General features: G+C 47.3%; 1 protein-coding gene across 11 annotated transcripts in view; it reads right to left on the minus strand.

Moving 5' to 3' along the window:
* PPIP5K2 (diphosphoinositol pentakisphosphate kinase 2) overlaps positions 1-26238 on the minus strand; it is a 133599-nt gene that overhangs the window by 38287 nt on the left and 69074 nt on the right. For 6 of the 11 annotated variants that reach the window (XM_044275957.1, XM_044275959.1, XM_044275960.1 and 3 more), the window contains exons 21-25: positions 25277-25391; positions 21243-21350; positions 14590-14706; positions 7641-7814; positions 3831-4004 (exon numbers count right to left, since the gene is read on the minus strand). In XM_044275957.1, the coding sequence (XP_044131892.1) occupies positions 3831-4004; positions 7641-7814; positions 14590-14706; positions 21243-21350; positions 25277-25391 (688 nt within the window). The remainder of the gene's footprint in view (positions 1-3830; positions 4005-7640; positions 7815-14589; positions 14707-21242; positions 21351-25276; positions 25392-26238) is intronic. The other 5 variants (XM_044275961.1, XM_044275963.1, XM_044275967.1 and 2 more) reach the window with 1 other exon arrangement.

A 26238-nucleotide genomic window follows, 5' to 3' on the forward strand; every position in this document is an offset into this window, starting at 1 on the left:
TTACTGGGCAGCCACTAGTGTATGTGCGTGTGTGGGGTTATGAGCCACTAGTGTGCGTGGGGGGGGGGTTGGTTATGAGCCACTAGTGTGCGTGGGCGGGGGGGTTGGTTATGAGCCACTAGTGTGCGTGGGCGGGGGGGTTGGTTATGAGCCACTAGTGTGCGTGGGGGGGGGGTTGGTTATGAGCCACTAGTGTGCGTGGGGGGGTTGGTTATGCCCCACTCGTGTGCGTGGTGGGGGTTGGTTATGAGCCACTAGTGTGCGTGGAGGGGGTTGGTTATGAGCCACTAGTGTGCGTGGAGGGGGTTTATGAGCCACTAGTGTGCGTGGAGGGGGTTTATGAGCCACTAGTGTGCGTGGGGGGGGTTTATGAGCCACAAGTGCGTGGGGGGGGTTATGAGCCACAAGTGTGCGTGGGGGGGGGGGGGGGGGGGGGGTTATGAGCCACAAGTGTGCGTGGGGGGGGGGGTTATGAGCCACAAGTGTGCGTGGGGGGGGGGTGTTATGAGCCACTAGTGTGCGTGGGGGGTGTTATGAGCCACTAGTGTGCGTGGGGGGGTTATGAGCCACTAGTGTGCGTGGGGGGGGTTATGAGCCACTAGTGTGCGTGGGGGGGGGGGTTATGAGCCACTAGTGTGCGTGGGGGGGGGGTTATGAGCCACTAGTGTGCATGGGGGGGTGTTATGAGCCACTAGTGTGCATGGGGGGGTGTTATGAGCCACTAGTGTGCGTGGGGGGTGTTATGAGCCACTAGTGTGCGTGGGGGGTGTTATGAGCCACTAGTGTGCGTGGGGGGGGGTTGGTTATGAGCCACTAGTGTGCGTGGGGGGGTTGGTTATGAGCCACTCGTGTGCGTGGGGGGGTTGGTTATGAGCCACTCGTGTGCGTGGGGGGGGGGGGTTATGAGCCACTCGTGTGCGTGGGGGGGGGGGTTATGAGCCACTCGTGTGAGTGGGGGGGGGTTATGAGCCACTCGTGTGAGTGGGGGGGTTATGAGCCACTAGTGTGCGTGGGGGGGGGGTTGTGAGCCACTAGTGTGCGTGGGGGGGTTATGAGCCACTAGTGTGCGTGGGGGGGGGTTATGAGCCACTAGTGTGCGTGGGGGGGGGTTATGAGCCACTAGTGTGCGTGGGGGGGGGGGGGTTATGAGCCACTAGTGTGCGTGGGGGGTTGGTTATGAGCCACTAGTCTGCGTGGGGGGTTGGTTATGAGCCACTAGTCTGCGTGGGGGGTTGGTTATGAGCCACTAGTCTGCGTGGGGGGTTGGTTATGAGCCACTAGTCTGCGTGGGGGGTTGGTTATGAGCCACTAGTCTGCGTGGGGGGGTTGGTTATGAGCCACTCGTGTGCGTGGGGGGGTTGGTTATGAGCCACTCGTGTGCGTGGGGGGGGGGGGTTATGAGCCACTCGTGTGCGTGGGGGGGGGGTTATGAGCCACTCGTGTGAGTGGGGGGGGGTTATGAGCCACTCGTGTGAGTGGGGGGGTTATGAGCCACTAGTGTGCGTGGGGGGGGGGGTTATGAGCCACTAGTGTGCGTGGGGGGGTTATGAGCCACTAGTGTGCGTGGGGGGGGGTTATGAGCCACTAGTGTGCGTGGGGGGGGTTATGAGCCACTAGTGTGCGTGGGGGGGGGGGGGGTTATGAGCCACTAGTGTGCGTGGGGGGTTGGTTATGAGCCACTAGTCTGCGTGGGGGGTTGGTTATGAGCCACTAGTCTGCGTGGGGGGTTGGTTATGAGCCACTAGTCTGCGTGGGGGGTTGGTTATGAGCCACTAGTCTGCGTGGGGGGTTGGTTATGAGCCACTAGTCTGCGTGGGGGGTTGGTTATGAGCCACTAGTCTGCGTGGGGGGGGGTTATGAGCCACTAGTGTGCGTGGGGGGGTTGGTTATGAGCCACAAGTGTGCGTGGGGGGGTTTTGAGCCACAAGTGTGCGTGGGGGGGTTATGAGCCACAAGTGTGCGTGGGGGGGGGTTATGAGCCACAAGTGTGCGTGGGGGGGGGTTATGAGCCACAAGTGTGCGTGGGGGGGGTTATGAGCCACAAGTGTGCGTGGGGGGGTTATGAGCCACTAGTGTGCGTGGGGGGGTATGAGCCACTAGTGTGCGTGGGGGGGTTATGAGCCACTAGTGTGCGTGGGGGGGTTATGAGCCACTAGTGTGCGTGGGGGGGGGGGTGTTATGAGCCACTAGTGTGCGTGGGGGGGTGATGAGCCACTAGTGTGCGTGGGGGGGTTATGAGCCACTAGTGTGCGTGGGGGGGGGGGGGGTTATGAGCCACTAGTGTGTGTGGGGGGGGTTATGAGCCACTAGTGTGCGTGGGGGGGGTTTATGAGCCACTAGTGTGCGTGTGTTTGGATCAGCAACCCTCGGCACTCCAGCTGTTTTAAAACTACAACACCCAGCATGCACACTTATTCAGCTGCACTTGTAACTCCCACAGAAGTGAAGTTGTAGTTTCAGACCAGCTGGAGTGCCGAAGGTTGCTGATCCCTGTCCTAGAATTAAGTGAAGCCATATATACTGCAAGGGGAACAGCTGCAGTTTCCCTTCTACCTTCCAAAGAAAAACTAATAAATTTAATAAAATAATACAATATTTCACAACAGTGTCCGTATTGCCGTCCGCAAACCACGAATATGCTAAATTACGGCCACCTTCCATGTGCAATATGCATTTTTCTCCCTCCCATAGCTAGATATTACTATTCTTGTCTGCAATATAGACAACAGGACATGTTCTATAATAGGCGGAACGGAGACATGGATGCGGACAGCGGACAGATAACATCCACGTGCTGCCATGGGAATCAATGGCTCCGCGTGGATTGGACACGGATGCCGTGTACATGAGGCTTTATCCTGCTGACAGAACGATAACATGTATGGCTCGCAGAAAGCAGAGATGAAAAAACATTCTGGAGAAGGGATAACTTCTCAGTGGGGGTCCAACCGCCAGGAACCCCCACCGATCCCGAGAACGAGAGTCCTGAAGGAGCGGCAGGCTGAGCATGTGCCCTGCTGCTCCATCCATTAACTACTGGACCCCCGGAAAAAGGCGAATGCTCAGCCGCTCGGACCCTACCTATCATTTAACTGTCCTTGTAGGAGATAACTTGAAAACTTTGCACAAGCCCTTTCTTAGACTGGCGATATGGGTGTCAAATACGGAACAACAGTGGCAATCTGGAGGGCAGTGCTGCCTACTACTTGTACACATCCAGAGCACCTACACTACACATACTGCTGAACCAATACAGCAATGGTCCCACCCTGACCAATGGTGGATTTCGGGGGCGTTATAATGGAAGAAGTGCTGAACAAGAAGGGATGATTAGTAATGAATTTTAACTCTTGGTTAACATCAAGCAAAGAAAAAATATTCACTGCCAACAATTAAAATTATTTTTTGACCCCCAATGGTTTAAATAGCATCAGAAATATATTTTGCTCAACAATTAAAAATGATGTGATGCCATACTATCATTAGTTTTAAAGGACAGCTAAGCCAATCGTATTCATAACATTTTATTTAAAATGTTTACAAAATGTATTTAAAAAAAAAACAAAAAAAACTAAAACACAACTATATTTGTGTTCCCCCCCCCACTAAAAAAAAAAAAAAGGCAAACATCTCCAGACGTCCAGACAATGCAATGTTTAGACAGCTAAACAGAGCAACAGCGGAGCCAGTGGTAAAGAGGTACTGACGGTACTGCTGCAGCGGTCACAATCCACTCACGTGGATAAAAGGTGATTAGATGTCCTTTAATACTGGTTCTGGTTGGTCTTTACGTTTAAACAAAAGGTTTTAGTGAAGTAAAGTTTAGAAACCTGTTGCCATGAGCCAAAAATACTGGATGTGAAAGCCAATGATTTAGGGGACACGGGGGAAGAAGTGATTTGATCCCCTGATCTGCGTCTTCGACGCCCAGAACCCACAGCACTGGTGTAATGCATCCAGGTACCGATACACTCTGGGCTAGACACACTCAGGGGGCTCTCTTCCTAGAAGTGAGAAAGGGGGCAAAAACAAAGCAAAGCATGCAAAGTTAGAAACAAAGCAAAATTAACAGGAAATAAAAAAAATTAAATTATAGATATTCTTATTTGTAGTCCAGAGAAGGAGAACTATACATAACCTTTAATGTGTGGCATGATGGTAGCAAAAAGCTATGACCAGATCTTTAGACAGGTTTATTAGGGGTTGACTATAATTAATCACAAAACACTCTAGATGGAAGTACAAGAAGATGACGAATAGGAAATCCATGGTTATGTACTGAACGTCAGAGCTTTCAGCCCATGACAAGTTAGTGTCGACAGGATTATGGGGTGAAGGACTACACGCATTGCAGGGTCTAAGACCAGGAGCCTTTAAAGCTTTCCTGCTTCCACACACCAACTGCATCTTGGGCAGTGATTATTATGGAAGCACGGCGGCTTTTCGGGCCTAACTCCAGTTAAACCCAAATTCCCCCCCATGCCACGCTCATGGGGTTCAATGAGCTGATATCGTTGCAGAGATGTTGTTTGGAGGGGTTCTCAAGCTGCAGAGCTGTTCCAGCTATTTATGTGCCACCTCAGACATGATGGAGACCTTGTGGTCACAGATGAAGTAAATATATGAACCTTTGTAGAATCTGCATTTAGGGGACAGTGGCATCTTCCTCACTCTTCAGCAGTTTGTAGTTTACCTTCTTGCCCACAATAAAAACCAATATCATGAAAAAGAGAAGGAAGCTGCAGCAGGCAGTGCTGTCAGAGGGGCTGTCTGATTTTGGAACTGCAATATACAGAGAAGGACTGGCGGTGGGGACCTCAGACTGACAGAGCACAGCTCCGATATCACACCCCTTGGAGTATGAGAGAAGAACATTAACAGGAACCATGCAGATTGCTTTGGGCTGCATTACATCTAAACATTACGTTTAAGGGCTCATGCAGGCAACCTTTGGGACTTCAATGGGGCTGCAAATGATGCGGACAGCACTCTGTGTGCCGTCTGCAACCATTGCTCAGATCTGTGGCCCGGCCCAAAAAATAGAACATGTCCTACTCTTATAGGCATTTCTACCATAGGCCGTCCGTTCCATAAATTGCGGAACATACACAGGCAGCATCCATGTTTTCCGGATCCGGAATACAAAACACAATGCGGTCGTGTGCATGACCCCTTAAGCGTAAGAAAAAAAAAAAAAAAAAGTTTGCATAATGGCTGTGCTTATTTGTACAATTATAACTGAAGGAATAGGTCTTTTTGGGGCTACCCTATTTTTTAAGCCATATTATTCCCTGTTTCAGCTGCACAGCTAGATGTACCATATTTTTCTCTTTATAAGATGCACCTAGGGTTTTTGAGGAGGAAAATAAGAAAAAAAATATTTTGAACCAAAAGGTGTGTTTTGAACTAATGGTGGTCTATGGATGACACACTGCTATGGGGGGGGGCGGGTGTGTGGATGACACGCTGCTATGGGGGGGCGGGTGTGTGGATGACACGCTGCTATGGGGGGGCGGGTGTGTGGCTGACACGCTGCTATGGGGGGGCGGGTGTGTGGATGACACGCTGCTATGGGGGGGGGGGCGGGTGTGTGGATGACACGCTGCTATGGGGGGGGCGGGTGTGTGGATGACACGCTGCTATGGGGGGGCGGGTGTGTGGATGACACGCTGCTATGGGGGGGCGGGTGTGTGGATGACACGCTGCTATGGGGGGGCGGGTGTGTGGATGACACGCTGCTATGGGGGGGGCGGGTGTGTGGATGACACGGTGCTATGGGGGGGGGCGGGTGTGTGGATGACATGCTGCTATGGGGGGGCGGGTGTGTGGATGACATGCTGCTATGGGGGGGGGGGGGGCGGGTGTGTGGATGACACGCTGCTATGGGGGGGCGGGTGTGTGGGTGACACGCTGCTATGGTCCGGCACCCGGGACCCCCGCCGATCAGCTGTTTGAGAAGGCAGCAGCTCACCAGTAGCGCCGCGGCCTTCTCACTGTTCACCGCCGGCCCACTGACGTCACGACTAGTATCAACTAGCGTGGACGGGGCTAAGTTCCATTCAAGTGAACGGAGCTTAGCCCCGCCCATACTAGTTGATACTAGTCGTGACTTCAGTGGGCCGGCGGTAAACCGCGAGAAGGCCGCTGCGCTACTGGAGCGCCGCTGCCTTCTCAAACAGCTGATCGGATAGATCATCAGTTAAATGAAAGTGCAGAACCCCTTTAAGCATTTTTGTATAATGATGCAAAAACACTTGTTTCTTGGTAAGGAAAAGTAGCTAAAGCAGCTCTTCAGGGTGAGGGTCCCTCAAACAACTCCCCGGCTGACACTTGGATTCCTGCAGTGTATGCACTGGTGGATTTAGACAAGTATTAACGCCACTTTTTCCTAAAGTGGGGTATGAAATTCGCTTCAATTGGAGGCTAGCAGATTTGATGAGGATTTAGGTACAAAATGTGTGGTCAGGAATAACTGGCCACATCAGGGTTTGCTTTGCCACATCACTGTATCCTTTGTGATTAAAGAGGTTTTCCCATGGCAAGATGGGAGTAAGAGCTGGCCCTAGGCAGCCGGGCTTACGGAATCAACCAAAAGGGCTGAAGCGCCACTGTTTCTGTAGTTTTCATTGCACTGAATGTGAAACCATGCAAACAGTGTAGCACAGTAAGCTACGCTGCCTCGGTAACCCTGGAAGTTACAGAAGCAGCATAGTTTGTTCTGCTGTACCATTTGCGTAGCTACTAGAGATGAGCGAAGTTCTAAAAAAACTTCAATTTGGCTGGTCACCGAATTTACCAAAGAAATTTGCTTTGTGACTAATTACTATGTCACAAAGCACATTTCTTTGTAAGTAGTGGGTGCAATAACGGGGAATGGTGGTGGTGCCGTCATTGAACCCCTCAGAAGTCTCGTTCATCTCTGATCACGGCATCTTAGATGACCATTGAAGGCTGTCGGGGGTTAATCTATAAAAAAATAAAAATAAAAAAATGCTCACCTTATCAGTTTGATCGTGAAGAGTCCGCTGTGGCCATCTTAATTGAAGATCCAGAGTGAAATCTTTCGCAGTGCGTGATAAAGTCATCATGCTGGCCTGCGTCGTGACGTCATACGTTACCGTGCACAAGATTTCGCATGGGATCCTAAATCAAGATGGCCGCGGCGAGTACATTTTTTTTACCGCCATTTTAGAAAAATTGTGAATTGAACGTTCCCTGAAATTCAGAACGAAGTCCACTTTGTGATTCGCTCAACACCAGTAGCTACCATTCACGGCAATAGGACCTACAGAAGCAGCAGAGGGTATGTCCGCTTGGCTGTTTCCGTGAACCTGGCCACCTAGGGCCGGCACTTAGTCCCATTTAGCTGTGGAAATTGTGACATGGGACAAACCCTTTAAGCATTTGAGGGAACAAGCATGTGTAACAGCAATGTCTTCTTCTCTAAAACTACAGTGTGGTTGTGAAGAGCAGCTTCTAATACTATTCCAAGTGTAATAGGCAGATTTGGTCCAGTAGACACTATGGGATATTTTTGGAAGCAAGCCACATTAAAGGCAGCACTACCCAAACTAATGCTTGTATGTAAGAGGAAAGCTAACAGATACCATAATAAAGGAACAGTAGATCAGGACACTTACCTCTACAGAGCCTATCTTTCTGGAACGAGGTAATGGGGACTTTCTGTGAATGTAAATCGGATCAGACACCATAGGTTTGAACATCACCAGGGCTCTGTCAGGCTCATCCCGTTTGCACACACCAGACTCTTCATCGCTGTCATTGCTATGAACCTGCTTCTTTGAACTTTCACTCTAAATTAAAACAACCCAAAGAAAAGCCACAGGTACTTACCACTTAGTTTTTCTTCCCTTCTCAATAACATATACCACATAGAGCTTAGAGAAAGCATTTAAGAGAAATCAAAAACATTAACCATAAAAAAATTGTTTCGAAAAAAATACTCATGCGCGTAATTGCATTTTAAAGGGGACCCGTCACTTGGTTTCCTACACTAACCCACTATCACAGTGTTATAGCACATTATTATCGCTTTCTAAACATGTCCTCCTAGAAACTGTGCCTTTAACATAGTGTAGAAAATGAAGCTAGAATAAAGCACATACCGCGTTCAGCTGAAGAGTCACCTGGGCGGTGCTGTCCAGCTGAAGAGTCACCTGGGCGGTGCTGTCCAGCTGAAGAGTCACCTGGGCGGTGCTGTCCAGCTGAAGAGTCACCTGGGCGGTGCTGTCCAGCTGAAGAGTCACCTGGGCGGTGCTGTCCAGCTGAAGAGTCACCTGGGCGGTGCTGTCCAGCTGAAGAGTCACCTGGGCGGTGCTGTCCAGCTGAAGAGTCACCTGGGCGGTGCTGTCCAGCTGAAGAGTCACCTGGGCGGTGCTGTCCAGCTGAAGAGTCACCTGGGCGGTGCTGTCCAGCTGAAGAGTCACCTGGGCGGTGCTGTCCAGCTGAAGAGTCACCTGGGCGGTGCTGTCCAGCTGAAGAGTCACCTGGGCGGTGCTGTCCAGCTGAAGAGTCACCTGGGCGGTGCTGTCCAGCTGAAGAGTCACCTGGGCGGTGCTGTCCAGCTGAAGAGTCACCTGGGCGGTGCTGTCCAGCTGAAGAGTCACCTGGGCGGTGCTGTCCAGCTGAAGAGTCACCTGGGCGGTGCTGTCCAGCTGAAGAGTCACCTGGGCGGTGCTGTCCAGCTGAAGAGTCACCTGGGCGGTGCTGTCCAGCTGAAGAGTCACCTGGGCGGTGCTGTCCAGCTGAAGAGTCACCTGGGCGGTGCTGTCCAGCTGAAGAGTCACCTGGGCGGTGCTGTCCAGCTAAAGAGTCACCTGGGCGGTGCTGTTCAGCTGAAGAGTCATGGAGTCCCTCCTGATTTGCCCGACTTTTAGGAGGCTCGGATATATCATTTTAAAGGTAATGCACCATCAGAAGATGACAAGTATTTTATGTTTAACATATTTTTAAGAATTTTTGGCGATGCCATTTTCAATTTGCCAAGTCAATATCTATATTTAAACAAAAACTATAAAATCCTGCAGTTTTCGCACTGGTCACTAAGCCTAATAATAAGCACCACTTCTTGGTCTGTACAGATCACATTACTGCAGTTACCTGCTTATCTATACACAGAGGCGATATCATTACAGGCAGGACTAGAATGACAGATAAGACAGGATCCACCATTCACAATAGGCGACTGTGAAAGTTTATCTATTCTTTCCTCGTACAATGACCTAGAACAACAATAACGCCTAGAAAACGGTCCCATAGAAGTCAATAGGGTCCCCTCCTGACCATTGTGTCTATGGCCATGGGGCTGCCATAAAGCTATTTTCTCAATGCTTTCTAAAGGCTGTTAAGAACAGCTCAGACAAGATGGCCGCCCCCATAATCATGTTTAGAAAATAGAATTTAAAAAATCTGCAATCAGGAAATAAAAAGATTAGAAGAAAATGTTACTATCTGGTTTTAATTGTCAGAAAAAAATGGTGACATTTCCTTTAAAACCTGATAAACACACCTCCTTTTTTTCTAATCTGATTTTAAGTTCTGATTGAAGAATTTTGTATTCTATCGACTTCTATGGGACAGTTTTCTAGGCATGCTGTATGACCTGCGCAGAGGTCGTTGTACGAGGAAGGAATAGATAAGCTGTGACAATCACCTATTGTGAACGGTGGATTATGTCTTATCTATACACAGAGGTGATATCTCCTTATCACAGGCAGGATTAGAATGACAGATAAGCAGATAACTGCAGTATCGTGATCTGTACAGACCAAGAAGCGGCACCTATAGGCTTAGTGGCCAGTGCAAAAACCGCAGGAATTTAGTTTTTTTGTTTAAATATAGATATTGACATGGAAAATTAAAAATAACATTCTTAATAAATATGTAAAACATAAAAACATGATATAAACAATAGGTCATTTTCTGATAATACATTCCCTTTAAGCCAGCTTCAGAGTAGTGAGGTGCACCGGCCTCTGCTTCATCTGTGCAATGTGCCTACACCGATACAGCTGGAATTAGCTTGGAATAACGTATCTTGGCCTGTGGGACATCCATCTGGCCAGGAGGGACTGTAAGACTCTTGGGGTACTTTCACACTAGCATTAAGTTTTCCAGTATTGAGTTCCGTCACAGGGGCTCAATACCAGAAAAAAAAAAACTGATCAGTTTTATCCTAAGGCATTCGGAATGGAGAGCATTCCGTCAGTTCAGTCCCTCTTACGTTTTTTAGCTGGAGAAAATACCACAGCATGCTGCAGTTTTATCTCCGGCCAAAAATCCTGAACACTTGCTGGAATGCCGGATCCGGCATTAAGTGTTCCGGCAAAATGGATCCGTTCTTCTGGTCCGCACATGCACAGACCTTTAAATCTGTGAAAAAAATAAATACCAGATCCGTTTTTGCGGATGACACCAGAAAGACTGATCCGGTATTTCAATGCATTTGTCAGACGGATCCGCGACGGAACTGCCTACCGGAATCTTCTACCGCAAGTGTGAAAGTACTCTTAGGGTCCATTTACACATCAGTATTTTTCTTTTCCAGATTTCCATTCCGTTTTTAGCAGATCCGTGTTTCCGCAAAAACCTCCCGTTTTTACCAAATGTACATCCGTTCAATTTTTCCGCAAAACAAAAAACGGAAGGAGGAATATATGTTGCTAGGGTACTAATAATATCTTTGTTTTTCTATTTCCTGGAAACGGATCCGCAATCCGCGGATGACATATTGATGCATTCCACATGTCATCTGTATTTCTGCGGACTCATTGACTACAATGGGACCACGGATCGCATTTTGCGGACAATAGTAGGACAAGCTCGATTTTTTGGGGGGCGGATCCGCATAACGGAACGGAACAACGGATGCGGACAGTCCACATTTTTGCGGGGCCATTGAAATGAATCTGCATTCCGTTCTTTGCGGAACGGATGCGGATTACAAAATACTGAGGTGTGAATGGACTCTTAATCTGAAAGGCACCAAGATGACTCGAGGGATGCAGCTGCCATACAGAGCATGCACCATTATATACACACTATTAAAGGGGTCTCCGGGATGTTGGTATTGATAACTTATCCTCATTCTACTACACTTTTAAAAGGGTTTTCTGGGACTTTAATATTAATGACTTATCCTTAGGATATCAGGCTCGCAGCACCCCCACAGAATGAGCCGTGACGTGCCAGAACTAGCACCCATTCAAGGACATTGCTCGGATCGAATGCACCATCCACGTCTATAAATAACCCACGTAACAGATGCTGGCTGGATGAGGACACTTGTGTGGATGGCGATCCGGGACCAAGCCATGTCAATGATAAATAAACTTCCAGGACCTAGAGCACAAAACGTCACAGGAAGATGAGGAGCTGCAAGCTTTAGGCACGCTATCTTCCCGTATGATATTCCAAGAAGAGTGCCACCTGATCCTGATGTGGTGTAGGACCCTACATTTGGGTGTCAAGCTGAAACTGCAGCATATTGTTAGAAAGTGTGATCCCTGTAACAATAAATGTTTGAGACAATATAGGTTATAGATGCCCCCTGTGACAATAAGACACATGAAGGATTATCAAGGGGGGCATAGATTAGCTGGTTATGTACTTCTGTATTCATCATTACATCCTTAGACCGTTACAACCAGCACAGGGGTTATAGTGACATTGCTCATTCAGAGATTAATGCAATGAGAATACAGTATGGCAGATCACTGCGATTATATTAAAGAAGCACTCCAGCATTTTTTTTACACATACAATGGTAACTCACCAGTAATATTCTGGCAGTGTAATTAGTTTCATGCCAGCTCAGTTGCATCCATACATTTTGACCCCTTTCCTTATGAGCAATAGCCACCAGTCTAACATTTTTTTTTAAACTTATTTAATAACCATTTCCCCCCTTAGGGGTAGAACCTGAGATGTTTTAATCCCTTGTCCTATTCACCCTGATCGATCTGCATTAGGGTGAATAGGACCACACACTCTCTCTGCTGTCCTGTGCTCTGTGCACACAGCATCAGGGATGTTACCATGGCAGCCAGGGCTTCAGTAGCATCCTGGCTGCCATGGTAACCGATCGGACCCCCAGGATTACACTGCTGGGGCTCCAATCAGAAGCTGCCACTGCACCACCAATGAGGAGGAGGGGAGGGGAACTTGTGGCCACTGTCACCAATGATTTTAATACTGGGGGGTGGGGGTGAGGGGGCACACTGCGCCACCAATGATTTTAATACTGGGGGGTTGAGGGGAGGGGGAACACTGCAAGACCAATGATAATCAACATTTAATACAGGAGGCGGGTGCGGCACCTGAGGGGTTAACTGACACTGATGGCAGATCCCCGCCAGCACCCGCCTCCTGGATTTGTATTAAACGTTTACTTTCATTGGTGGCGCAGTGCGGCAGCGGCACAGGGGGTAGGGAGATAGTGATTCCTTCTCCCCTGTGCTGCTGCATAGAACACGGTACGTTCCATGTTCTCTGATACTAGACTGCACAACAGTGAAGCATAGTATCGAAAAAATCCCAGTATTGAGGTCGACAAAAGTATCGATTGGGTATCGAAAATTCTATCCCCGAAACAACCCTAGTGCAGATGGCCTAAGTTAGAGGTCAGAAGTTCACTGATCTATCATTCTGTCGCCCCTTAGATAGGAATCAGCAGTGCAGTGTAATGAGACTGCACCCCCTCTGTATCTAGCATGCCAAAGGCATCAGGGGGTTTTCAGAAACATAACTGTTGATCTATACTCAGGATAGGTCATCAGTATCTGATCGGTGGGGGTACGACACCTGGGAGTCGATCAGCTGTTTGAGAATGCAACCACGCTGACAGTAGCACTGGGGCCTTCTCACCGCTTCTCCTAGGCCATTGATGACACATTCATTGGTCATGTGGCCTAAGCTCAAGTGAATGGGGCTGAGCACAATACAAAGAACAGCCACCATGTACGACACTGTGCTTGATAAGCACAGAGAAAGCCACTGTGCTCACAGGAGTGCCGTTGCCTTCTCAAACAGCTGATCGGCGGGGGTCCCAGGTGTCGGACCGCCACCGATCAGGATAGGTGATCAGTAATAAAATCCTGGAAAACTCTTTTAAAAAGGGAACCATATCAGAGGGGAAGACTTAATCAAAATGGCAGATAATCCATAAATAGAATATCAACTAAAAACAGGAATACACAAGGCAAACAAAAGAACCTCTATATTATTCTTTAATAAAAAGCCTGGGCTGCAATATAGAGACACTAGTTTTGCTGGAGTGCTTCTTTAAAGGGGTTCTCCGGGAATTAAGAAAATGAAAATACTTAAATATTACTTTATCATAAATATATTCTCAAATGCCTTTCATTAGTTATAATGACTTGTTTTGTCTGGGGAGCAATCAGGGGCAACAAAATGGCCGCTGACCCATTAATTCAAACAAAACCTGTCCTGATCACTAGGGTTGAGCGAACCCGTGGAAGTTTGGGTTCGCCGGGTTCGGCCAAACTTCAGGTCAAAGGTCGGGTTCAGGACCCAAACTTCACCCCGAAACTGGACCCTATTTAAGTTAATGTGAACCCGAACTTCACTTTATCATTTTCCGTTAAAACAAACATGGTTATAAAATGGAAATGGAAAATAGCAGAATTCTTAAAACAGAATGCTAAATAAAATGTCTACTTAGGGGTTAAAAAACAAAACAAAAAAACTCACCTCATCCACTTGATCGCGCAGCCTGTACTCTCTTTTCCCCTTTTGCAGGTCCTGAAGAAAAGAGGATACTGGCTGCGCGATCAAGTGGATGAGGTGAGGTTTTTTTTAACCCCTCAGTAGACATTTTATTTAGCATTCTGTTTTTAGAATGCTATTATTTTCCGTTATAACCATGTTATAATGGAAAATAATAAAATCACCTGAACACCAAACCCGAAATTTAGTGAAACAGTCTGGGTTCGGGTCCAGGTTCGCTCAACTCTTCTGATCACACATGAGGACAAGTTACTGTCCTCAGGTCAACACTGAGGCAAAGAGCTGCCTCATCCTCCTCTCCTACTGGTCAGGGATTATGATCCTGAATACAGATAAGAACTTTAGCTGAATCTCTGGGGAATTTAGTTCATGAGGAGACATGAAGTACAAAGAGAACGGACAGGACAGACTGTGTAATGGAGACTGTAAACAAGTTCTGCTGCTCATTAGCCACACCTCACCCTCCTCCCATGTTTCCTCTCCATTCCCAAAGAGATTTATCTGAAGATCATATTAAACTGTATTCAGGATCATGATCCCTGACAAATAGGAGAAGAGGATGAGGCAAGTCTTCAGCTCAATGTTGTGAAGTAACGTGTCCTGTTGTATGATTAGGACAGGTTTTGTATGTACTGATAGGACGGCGGCCATTTTATTTCTCCTAATGATTGCTCCCTAGACAAAACAAGCCATTCTAAGTAATGAAAGGTATTTGTGAATATATTTATTATAATTACATTTTTTTTTTATTCCTGGAGAACCCTTTAAGGAAAAACAAACAGAACCATAATTCCTCAAACGATTGCAAAATAAACTGCAAACCTCTCGTGATGCTGGCCTGTATCCAAATCCAGAAGGCAAGTTTTTGTCCTCTTCACATCCTTTAGCACCTGGACTGAAATGAAGCTCTACATGAAATCTTTCCTCCGATGATAAGTCCTGTACATGAAGAAGTTCAGAATAAAATGTTAATGACCTGATGCTTTACTAGACTGCTCCATTTTATTAGCTGCCAAGCTAAAGAAAGCTATTGGTCTGACTGACTGCGGCTTCCATATAGGTAACACATTGGGCCGGATTCAGACTTCTTAGGCTAGCTTTGCACAGCATTTAGGCATTACTTTTTGTGGGCACATTTGAGAAGTGTCATCAAAAGTATGTGAATGTATGTCTACAGCAGTCTTTGCTGCGTATTTATGGGACTCAACTATAGACTGAACTCCGTGAAGCATTAAGACAATTGCTAAATCATATTAGGAAAGGATGATTACATTTAGGATTTGTGAAAACCGTAAAGGGCGACTCTCCAATTTTACCTGTGCAAATCACAGCATCCAGAGGTTACATCACCGTAAACATTTCATTTACATTATGCTTTTGACAACTACTGTTAACTTCAGTGGCTCAGTCTGGTTAGCGATACATTTTTATAGTTTTTATTTCTTTAATATGACATGGCCATATTCTGACAGCCATCCTTTTTTTATATCTATGCCTATAGAGCCGTGTAAGGGATTATTTTGTGTGAGGCGATCTGTAGTTTTGATACCATTTTGAGGTATGTATGAATTTATTTATTTTTGATCACTTCTTTTACAATTTTTTGAAAGTTGATGCAAAAAAAAAAAAAAGATTTTTGTATAACTTACCAGTAAAATCTTTCTCGCTCTTCATCACAGAAACCATGGGTATAGCTATGTCCTCTAGGAGGTGTTGACACTAGATAAAGCTGTTAGCTCCTCCCCTGGCAGCTATAGCCCCTCCAGCCAACCAAGAAAAAACACGGAACACCAACCATGCCAAAAGACCCAAAGGGGTTCTAACCAGCAACTGCCACAACTGTGGTTGAACAACAATACTGGGTGGGTGCTGTGTCCCCCAATGAAGAGCGAGAAAGAGATTTTACTGGTAAGTTATACAAAAATCTCCTTTTCTCGCCCATATTAATTAGGGGACACAGGAACCGTGGGACGTCCAAAAGCAGTCCACAGGGAGGGAAAAAAAAAACACAGACCCATGGAAGCAAGCGTCCCTGCAGGCATCTAAGAAACTGCCGCCTGCAAGACCATGCGGCCCAAGGCAGCGTCCACTGACGCATAAGTATGCACCTGGTAAAACGTTGTGAATGTGTGTAAGTAGGACCAAGCAGCCGCATTACACAACTGTGCAGCCGAAGAGCGATTCCTCCGCGCCCAAGAAGCGCCCAACGCACTGGTGGAGTGAGCCGTGACCCCTAAGGGCGGAAGCCTGCTCTGGGTGCGGTATGGTTCAGCACTTGCAGACCGAATCCATCGTGCAATTTCCACCTTGGAGGCCGCAAATCCCTTGCGAGGACCCTCCGGATGAAAAAAAAAGGGGTTCCATACGCCGGAAGAGACTGGAGGCTACCAATAATGATCAGAGCCCTGACACCGTCCAACGATGTAACTCCCTTCCCTAGGGTGTGAAGGAGAGGGACAATGAAGGAAGGAATTTCTTCATTGATATGGAAGTCAGAGACCACCTTCGGGAGAAAAAAGGAATGGGCCGGAGAACCGCCTTATCCTTGTGAAGACCCGGGAATGGTTCTCTGCAAGAGAGCGCCGCCAACTCGGACACCTGTTTGACGGATGTGATAGTTACAAGAAAAACTACCTACTAGGACAGGACTCGGAGTGAGATCTCCTGCAATAGCTCAAAGGGAGAAGACTATAGCGCTGAGAGAACCATGTTCAGATCCCAAGGTGGTAGAGGACGGTACAGAAGAACCGTATGTGCCACTCCCTGAAGGAAGGTTTTCATGGGCACCAGAGGACGCTGGAAAGGCTGTGTCCCCCAGGACAGAAGCGCCAACACCTGGGGAGAGAAAAAAAATGGAGTGAGGGGACGTCCCGGCCTTTACAGAAGCCCAGGAAGGACCTCCAGGTCCTATAATAGATCCTGTGCGATGCAGGCTTCCTGGCCTGAATCATAGTGCAGATGACGTCCGCCGAAAACACTCTCCACGTCAGAATGGCAGTTTCAAAAGCCACGCCGTCAAACCAAAAGACCCTATTGCTGATGTAAGACCGGACCCTATGAAGGAAGGTCATCTCTGAGTGGCAGTGACCAAAGGACGTCTCCAGAAGGAGAACGAGGTCGGCGTACGACACGTGACGGCCGATCCGGAGCGACTAGGCGTTATCGGAATGCCCTCCATCTGGATCTTCCCTGGAACCCTGGGTAGGAGGGGAAGGGGGAAAACACGTAAAGGGGGAGAACTCCCGCCAAGGAGATATCAGGGCGTCCACGGCGCATGCTTCCGGATCTCTTGCCCGGGAGAGAAGGTGGCAGCTGTGGTGTGGATATTGTTAGCGGACAATGGAAGGATTCCCTGTAGAAAGAGGGATGTGGTGGGAGCCTCAGCCTACTGGTCTGGACCAGAGCGTGTGTGGAAATGGGAGCCACCAAGCGAATATCCCGTGCAAATGCAGATGAGGGAAGGTAGTAACATAGGAGCTACCAAGGCCTGTGGGGTGGCTATAAACCATGAGCCAGAGGGGGAAGACAGGAGAAGAATAGGCTAGGTCTAAGCCCATTCCCTGTCTGAGACCGGTGCTATACAGAAGTAGCCAGGAATTAAGTGACTGTTCTAAAAAAAAACTCTACCTGAGGAGGAAGCCAGGCAAGGGGAGTCGCACTGTATTGCTAGTCCCATACCCCAGCAGAGGAGGGGGCCACCCGCAGAAGCCACAGAATTCAGTGCTAGAAGAGTCCACCACCTGACGAACGAGCTGTGCAGTAAAAAACAAGTATGTAGTGGTAACGAAATACTGCTCCCACAGTAGTAGCGAGCGCTTGTCCCATCAGCGCAAAACTGATGGGGGGGGGGGGGTCCTGAGGCTATCCGTGGAAGTCACGTACCATACTGCTCCAGGTAAGCAGAACTAACATTAAAAACTCTACCTGGAATGGCGCTGAACAGGAGCAACTGCCAAGCCAGCGCCAGGGTAGTGCCCCTACCTGAGGGGATCTCCCACTGCAGCGACCATGAACTCGAGCATTAGTGAAAAACTGCACCTGTGGAAGAGAACACGCTGTAGTAGCTAAACCAGAGTTCCAGCATAACCACTTTCCCAGAGAAGGGGGAGTGGTTAATAGAGAATACGGAGTCAGTGAAACACTCTACTCACTGGAACGTACTCACTATATATGTGCAATGGAGTACGCACTACGTATTGATGCGGACAATATCATGACTGACTGGAACAACAGAGGCCCATGGAGATGGGGGTCTCTAGGACACATAAGTGATGCTAGGAAACCCCCTGAGAAGACAGAGGATGTTATATTCATGCGCAAAACCAGCACCAAAAGGAAAAGAAGGATACAATGAGGAATAGCCACAGTGTCCACTGGTGGCACCCATATAGCACTAGAGTAAGATACTATTCGTAGAAGCAATGTGCCACACTGCCGCAGTTACGTGAAGCTAACCTTAAAAATTCTACCTGGATGGGCGCTAAACAGGCGCAACTGCCAAGCTACCTCCAGGGTAGGACCCCTACCAGAGGGGGATGTCCCACTGCAGCGACCATGAACTCGAACATTAGCGAAAAGCTGCACCTGTGGAGGAAAACAAGCTGTAGGAGCTAAACCAGAGTTGCCAGCATAACCACTTCCTTAGAGAAGGGGGAGTGGTGGATAGAGAATACAGAGTCAGTGAAAAAAGTCGACTCGCTGGAACGTACTCACTAGATATGTGCAACGGAGTATGCATTACGTATTGATACCGACTGGAGCAACGGAGGCCCATGGAGATGGGGGGGTCTGTAGGACACACAAGCGATGCTAGGTACCCCCTGGGAAAACAGAGGATGTTTTTCAATCATGCGCAAAACCAGCACCAAAAGAAGGATGCAATGAGGAATAGCCACAGTGTCCACTAGTGGCACCCATATAGCACTAGGGTAAGAGTGCCGGGCACCTGCGAGTACCGACTGTTGCCATGCCCCCTTGTGAAATGAGCGAAGGCACCTAGAGCCGTGGCGCCACAGAATTGCAGCATCTGAAGATGTTTAGTTATGGGGGTAGTGCAACATAAAGAACGGGGATGTGCAACACTCCGCCTATGGAAGGATAGCGCGACAGTCAGAACCGTATTCAATGGTAGTGCAATTACCAACCTAAGGAAGGTGGAAACATACGGCAAATACTAGCCAGTGGGAGGGAGAATACTCCACCTATGAAGGGGGGCAAATGCATACAGCACACAATGTAACCAGTGATAATGTCATTGTGCCACAAATGGAAGAGGCTAATGCATATGGCAGGTACCGAACCCAATGTTATTGTATTTAGTCCACCTATGGCAGAGGACAATGTATAAGACAGGTACTGTATCCCGAAATAGTGCAGTTACTCCGCCAAAGGAAGGGGGTAATGCATACGACAAGTACTGCTGGACACCGTAGACGCAATCTCAGGAGATTGCGTCGGACTCATGTCAGGGTCTAAATCAGTGATTCCCTCTGCGGCGGCGATCTAAAGAGAGTGCCCCCCCTTCCCTGCGCACAGCCAATCAGGAGAGGCCACCGAATTCTGCACTGGCCAGGTCACAGAGGGACCAGAGCAGCGCAAATGCGCCCCCGCGGGCCGGGCCGATATCAGCGGTGCACGGCCAATCGCGCTGCGGTTAACCCCCTCCGGAGCGGCACGCTCTCACTGCGGCGTGTCTGCTCCTGAAAGGGGTGGATCACGGCGGTAGGTGTGGGGAGCAGGAGCCTCCTCCGCTCCCCCTCTGCATGTCTGACCGAGCGCCCCGATACACAGTGGTGCGCTCGGCCTCCCACTGTAGAACAGTGGCATAAACCCCCTGTGTGCCTTGTAAGGGGGAATGTGCATACCAAGAACAGGATGAACCTGATGGCGAGTCCTGTAAGACATATTGATTTTCATGTAATCATTGGCCATCATTGTAGAGCGGGTCTTGAACCCCTGAGTATAGGCTGTCCCTGCTTGATAATGATGACGAGGGAGGGAGGGAGGGGAGGGTTAAACATACTTACCTAGTCCCATGTACTAACCTCATCTTCATCCTCTCTTCTGTCCTGCCATCATCTTCACCCTTCTTCTTTTCCAGCAGGGTCACCCCTTCAGCTACTGGCATCATAGTGGCAGGATGCTGGAAGAGGTACTTGGACACAGTGAAGGTGACCCTTCTGCTGGCTGGATGCAGGGGAGCGAGGCTGCCCTGGTCCTCCTTGTCTTCTTGTGAGGGAGGAGGCAGCGTGGTGGACCAACGCTGGCGTGCTCCCCCGGGAAAACAGGGATGCTAGGCGACCACTGTTTCCCACCTGAAAGAAGTTAAATAAAAAACTAAAATAAAAAACTAAAATAAAAAACCTTCAGGAGCTTCCCTCCTATTGACACTAGAAAAAACTGAAGCTCTCTCTCCAGGCTGGAGGGGGTATAGCTGCCAGGGGAGGAGCTAACAGATTTTACTAGTATCAACGCCTCCTAGAGGACCAAGCTGTACCCACGGTTCCTGTGTCCCCCAATGAATATGGGCGAGAAAAGAGCAATTCAGTCATTTTGATTTTCCATAATAAACACTTTTATATTTGAACAGTTCAAGCTATGAGTAAGAATTTGTCATATAGTTCGAAATGCGTAAGCATTTTTAAATTATTATTATTATTTTTTTTTAATTACCGCGCCAGACATTGTTTTAAGAAGCTGAGCTTATTTTTACTTGAAGTTTCACAACGGTGCCAGTTTTCCCATTAGGATACCGTTCCCTGCACCAGCTGTCCCCTGTCAGAGAATGCAATCAGACACTGATAAAATGGCTACCGAGCGATAAAGAGCAGATATTAAATGTGTTAATTTTACAAGTTTTGCTGATATTTTCCCACAAAATCAATCTGCTCTGCTCCTCCATTGTATTTCATGATAACAAGTCCCTTATGGTGGGGGCCAACACCAAGAACTCCTGCCGATCAGCGAACACTCACAGTAACGCTGCCGCTTCTCTCAGCTTTTCCTAGGCCAGTGACGTTCATCGGTCATGTGGCCTAGGCGTAGCTGAGCCCCATAGAAGTGAATGGGGCTGAGTGCGAAACCAAGCACAGCTTGGCGAGTACGAAGAAGGCCATGGCTCTCACAGGAGCCTTCTCAAACAGCTGATCAGCGGGGATCCCAGGCGTCAGACCCCCACCGACCAGATACTGATGACCTATTCGAAGGATAGGTCATCAGTATTAAAGTCTTGGAAAACCCTTTCCCTTTTTCCTATTTGAATGACAGTAATGCCAATTTTCCACACAAAATGATACTCACTGTACACTGTAGCGTGGACTAGAGGACAAGTTGTGTGCAGTTCTGGGTATTCACCTCGGAGGCATTGTTAGGATCTTGTGGTACTCTGGTGCCAACCATTTATAGTTACCCAGTGCCACTGTCTTACCCACAGTTATTGGAGGAACACGAATTCTAAATATTTTCATACAAGTCACCTTGTTTGGGTCTTCATAGAGCATGATCACAATCTGGGTCATGTAGTTCAGTTCATTAACAAAGTTCAAGTAGTCCATTGCCCTTTTCCACTGTTCATCCTTCAACTCCTAGAAGATAGAATGCCATTAGGATACGTACAGGTAAAGCTACAGAGCTACCAAGACTTACAGCTGGTCCTCATAAATTCTGTGCTGACTAATTTAAAAGGGTATTCCAGTTTTTTTTCCAATGTATTTGTCTATATAATAGGAAATCAAACAATTGAATAATATACATGTATTAAAATTCTACATACATGCCTTTCTTATATCAGGCAGTTGACCCCTATATGCAGTAGAATGGTATAGCCCACGTATCTGTCCATAGCCTAACTAAAAGATGGCATCAGTCATGTGACACTGTTCACATCATATAAACCCTGACGTTCAGTAAGCAGCTGTGTTACATGACATACATGTGCTGGGTCAGCACACGGGACACATCCATGTGAAAATTAAACAGGACTAGTGGTGGAATCATGATTTTATTGTGGTTATTATATTAACTACATTACTGTGTGTATTTACATGGCTGTCTGTCTAGGTGATGTTGTCATGTTGTTAATAAAGTTTAGTGTAAAAGAAAACACACACACAGACATGATGAGATGCCGCTGCAGGCAGTGGTACTGTCTATACTGTATATGTTCTCCTCAATACAATGCTATTCACCTGTTACATACCTGGGCAATTAATGGGGTTGTCCTACCAGATAGCAGATCAGCGGAGGTCCGACATCAGCTATGTGCAAAGAAGGCAGTGCTCTACGCGAACGCCGCTTCCTCTTCATTATACTTAACGGGGTTCTGCACTTTCATTTAACTGATGATCTATCCTCTGGATAGATCATCAGCTTCTGATCGGCGGGGGTCCGACACCCGGGACCCCCGCCAATCAGCTGTTTGAGAAGGCAGCGGCGCTCCAGCAGCGCCGCGGCCTTCTCACTGTTTACCGCCGGGCCGCCCGCCCACTGTTGAATGGAGCTTAGCCGCGCCCACGCTAGTTGATACTAGTCGTGACGTCAGTGGGCCGGCGGCCCGGCGGTAAACAGTGAGAAGGCCGCGGTGCTGCTGGAGCACCGCTGCCTTCCCAAACAGCTGATCGACGGGGGTCCCGGGTGTCGGACCCCCGCCGATCATCAGTTAAATGAAAGTGCAGAACCCCTTTAATGCTTACCCTTCAAGTAAATGGAGGGAGTACTTGTGATTACACTGCACTTCCAAGACGACGGGCAGTATAATGAAGAGGGAGCAGCTCTCACATGGAGTGCCGCCTCCTCTGAACAGCAGACTGGCAGGGGTGTCGGACCTCCGGTGATCAGATAGTGATGACCTATCTCGACGCTAGGTCAACAATATATCTGGCAGGATAACCCCTTTAACTGAAAGCCAAGTCACATGATACTTGTGCAGCTCATCACTGACACCATATTTAGTCCTATCCAGTTTTCCTACGGATGCATTTTACAGGACTAATATGGGCCATACCACTTTATTGTTCTTTATGGAGAGGCTACTGTATGGATATAACAACTGTCTGTAAGCAAAATTTTAAGCAGATGTATATGAAAAAAATAACTTCCTATTCTCTACATAAATCAATGTAGTCACTGGAATACCTCTTCTGGCTGCCAGCAGCTTCCTCTAGTGGGATATTACTGAAGAGGAATTTATATAAACCTGTAGATTCTGTATGGTCTTTAGGTCATCTGGATTTGCTGGCCAATCAAGCATAGTGATACCATAATTATTAAACCAGGTATTGTTACTTTTGGCAGTGTGGGCAGGTGAAAAGTATTACTGGAAAATTAAATCAGCATGTCCATAAAAGCTTGTGAGCAAAGGGAAAATTTAGAGTCGATGGCTGCTTTGACTTCGGACTTGATATAAAACAGTGGACCAACACCAGCAGATGACATGGCTCCCCAAACCATTACTAACTGTGGAAACCACACTGGACCTCAACTTGGATTGTAGCCTCTCCACTCTTCCTCCAGACTCTGGGACATTGTCCTCCTTTGCCCAGGTAAGACTGTTCTGATGTTGTCCCTGGGTCATGAGTGGCTTGACACAAGGAACGTGACAGTTGTAGCCCATATCCTGTATAGGTCTGTGTATGGTGGGTCTTAAGCACCAACTCCAGTCGCAGTCCACTCCTCGTGAATCTCCCCCAAATTCTTGAATGGCCCTTTCTTGACAATCCCTTCAAAGCTGTGGTTATCTATGTTGCTTATGCATCTTTTTCTACCACACTTTTTCCTTCCACTCAACTTAGCAATGACCTTTTGTGACCTACCCTCCATGTGGGGGGTGTCAATTAGGGATGAGCGAATCGCTTTCAGATGAAACATCAGAAGCCGATTTGCATAAAACTTTATTAGAATACTGTACGGAGTGAGCGCTGCGTACAGTATTAGGCTACTTTCGCACTAGCGTTCATGGGTCCGCTCGTGAGCTCCGTTTGAAGGAGCTCACGAGCGGACCCAAACGCCTCCGTCCAGCCCTGATGCAGTCTGAATGGAGCGGATCCGCTCAGACTGCATCAGTCTGGCGGCGTTCAGCCTCCGCTCCGCTCGCCTCCGCACGGACAGGCGGACAGCTGAACGCTGCTTGCAGCGTTCAGCTGTCCGCCTGGCCGTGCGGAGGCGAGCGGATCCGTTCAGACTTACAATGCAAGTCAATGGGAACGGATCCGCTTGAAGATGTCACCCTATGGCTCAATCTTCAAGCGGATCCGTCCCCCATTGACTTTACATTGAAAGTCTGAACGGATCCGCTCAGGCTGCTTTCACACTTAGAATTTTTTCTAAGTTATTAATGCAGACGGATCCGTACTGAACGGAGCCTCCGTCTGCATTAATATGAACGGATCCGTTCAGAACGGATCCGATCAAGCGCAAGTGTGAAAGTAGCCTTAGAACGTATTGGCTCCTATGAGCAGAAGTTATTACTTTTGCAAAATCTCGCGGGACTTCGGGTAATAAACTTCAGAGATTAATTTGTACTCTTAAAAACCTTTTACCGAACTCTGTTTCGGTTCCAAGTTGTACCTTGGAACCGAACCAGAGTTTGGTAAAAGTTTTTTTATAGTAGAAAAAATTTCTGAAGTTATTACCCGAAGTCCCGCGAGACTTCATGAAGTTTTAACTTCTGCTCACAGGAGCCAATGCATTGTAATACTGTATGCAACGCTCGCTCCGTACAGTATTCTAATATGAAGTTTTATGCAAATCGACTTTGGATCTCTCATCTTGTCTTCTGGACAACTGTTAAATCCGCAGTCCCCCCGATTGTGTAGTCTACTGAATCTGTGAACTTTTTACATAATATTCTAATTTTCTGAGATACTGACTTTTGGGTTTTCATTAGCTGTAAGCCATAATCATCAACAGTAAAATAGATCACTTGTGTGTAATCTATAAAATAGGAGTTTCACTTTTTGAATTGAATTACTGAAATAAACTTTTCCTTGATATTCTAATTTATTGAGAGGCACCTGTAATACAATGTAGTGCTGTAGTGAATTAATCTTTAGTTTTCACCACCAGAGGGCCACTCAACACTGCAAAAATCATTTCTATATTTTGGTCCCATGGGAAACAAATAGCATAAACCAGCTTCCGAAGGGACATGCTGCATACTGAAAAGTACAGAAAATATTTGTAGAAAATTTAGAACAACACAAATTCTGTATTATGCACCTACCCCAGGCAGACATCACATCATGCAAATGTGATCGAGAACTCTTTAGTCACATGGACAAGTACATCTACATGCTAATATTTGCAGAACAATCACGGGGAGAAGAATAATCATCTCTGTATACGAGAATAATGAATTGGTAATATCTACCAGAAGTGATAAGCGTTCTTTGCCAACTAGTAACTTCTGTATGTTTCTTTTAAAGTTGATTGACTTATGAAGGACAAAGACCAAGAGTTCAGAACTTTCTGCACGCAGCTATCCTTACAGGCTGCAGAAATTAATTCAACTTACATCAGAGAGAGAACCAAAGCAAAGAGTGGACAGCAGCGAGTGCACATGACTCTCACTGGTAAAATACAGACGTGTGCGCACATGGCGTTCCGGAGACATCACTCCTCGGGAATATCTAGCGACAGAAATGGAGAGATTTTTAAATTGCCGTTAATATGTTGAACAGAGTTGGTTTCCTCACTGGGGTCTCTAGCCAGTTAGGATTAAGGCAGGAAGACGTTTTTGGAACCACTACATTTTTTGTGAACACAGCTACTCCCCCTCTCCACTTGCTTATATTTCATGATCCGGAGGTTGTTATACTTCATTAAGCATTCTGTCAGCAGTAAACGTTTCAGGAGAAACACATTTTTCTAAAGAAGCAATGGCAGGAAATGCTATTAGAACTACTAAAACTATAATTGCTGTTTTTACATCTGTAACTGAAATTACATTGTCATGCATGCCCTTCTAGGCCACTTTTTTCCCCAAACTAAAGTCGAAGAAAAAAAAACTGAATTAGACTTACCGGTAATTCATTTTCCATGAATCCACCATGACGGCAAGATAGGAGATTGACCCCTGACCTCTGCAGGGGCAAGAAAACAGAGAAAGGTTAAATTGCCCCCGCCCAGCACCCTCTTCAGTGTTTACCACCCTTCACCTAGGTATATACACACACTTTTTTTTATTTTTTATTTCCTCATACTAATTTACATAAAGCTACATTTCGGGTAGACTCATAACTGATGTCTAGCCCCCCCTTTTTTTTTTTGGGGTGGGAATTCAGTGCAGTCATGGTGGATTCATGGAAAACGAATTACCGGTAAGTCTAATTCAGTTTTTCCCATTTCACCACCATGACGGCAAGATAGGAGACCTACAGATTATTCAATTAAGGGGGGCTATGGCTTGGAGGACCTTCCTACCAAAAGGAAAGTTCTGAAGATCCTGACAAGTCAAGTCTGTAGTGTTTTTTGAAG

The sequence above is a fragment of the Bufo gargarizans genome, chromosome 1 (genome assembly GCF_014858855.1).
Source record: "Bufo gargarizans isolate SCDJY-AF-19 chromosome 1, ASM1485885v1, whole genome shotgun sequence".
Lineage (NCBI taxonomy): Eukaryota > Metazoa > Chordata > Amphibia > Anura > Bufonidae > Bufo > Bufo gargarizans.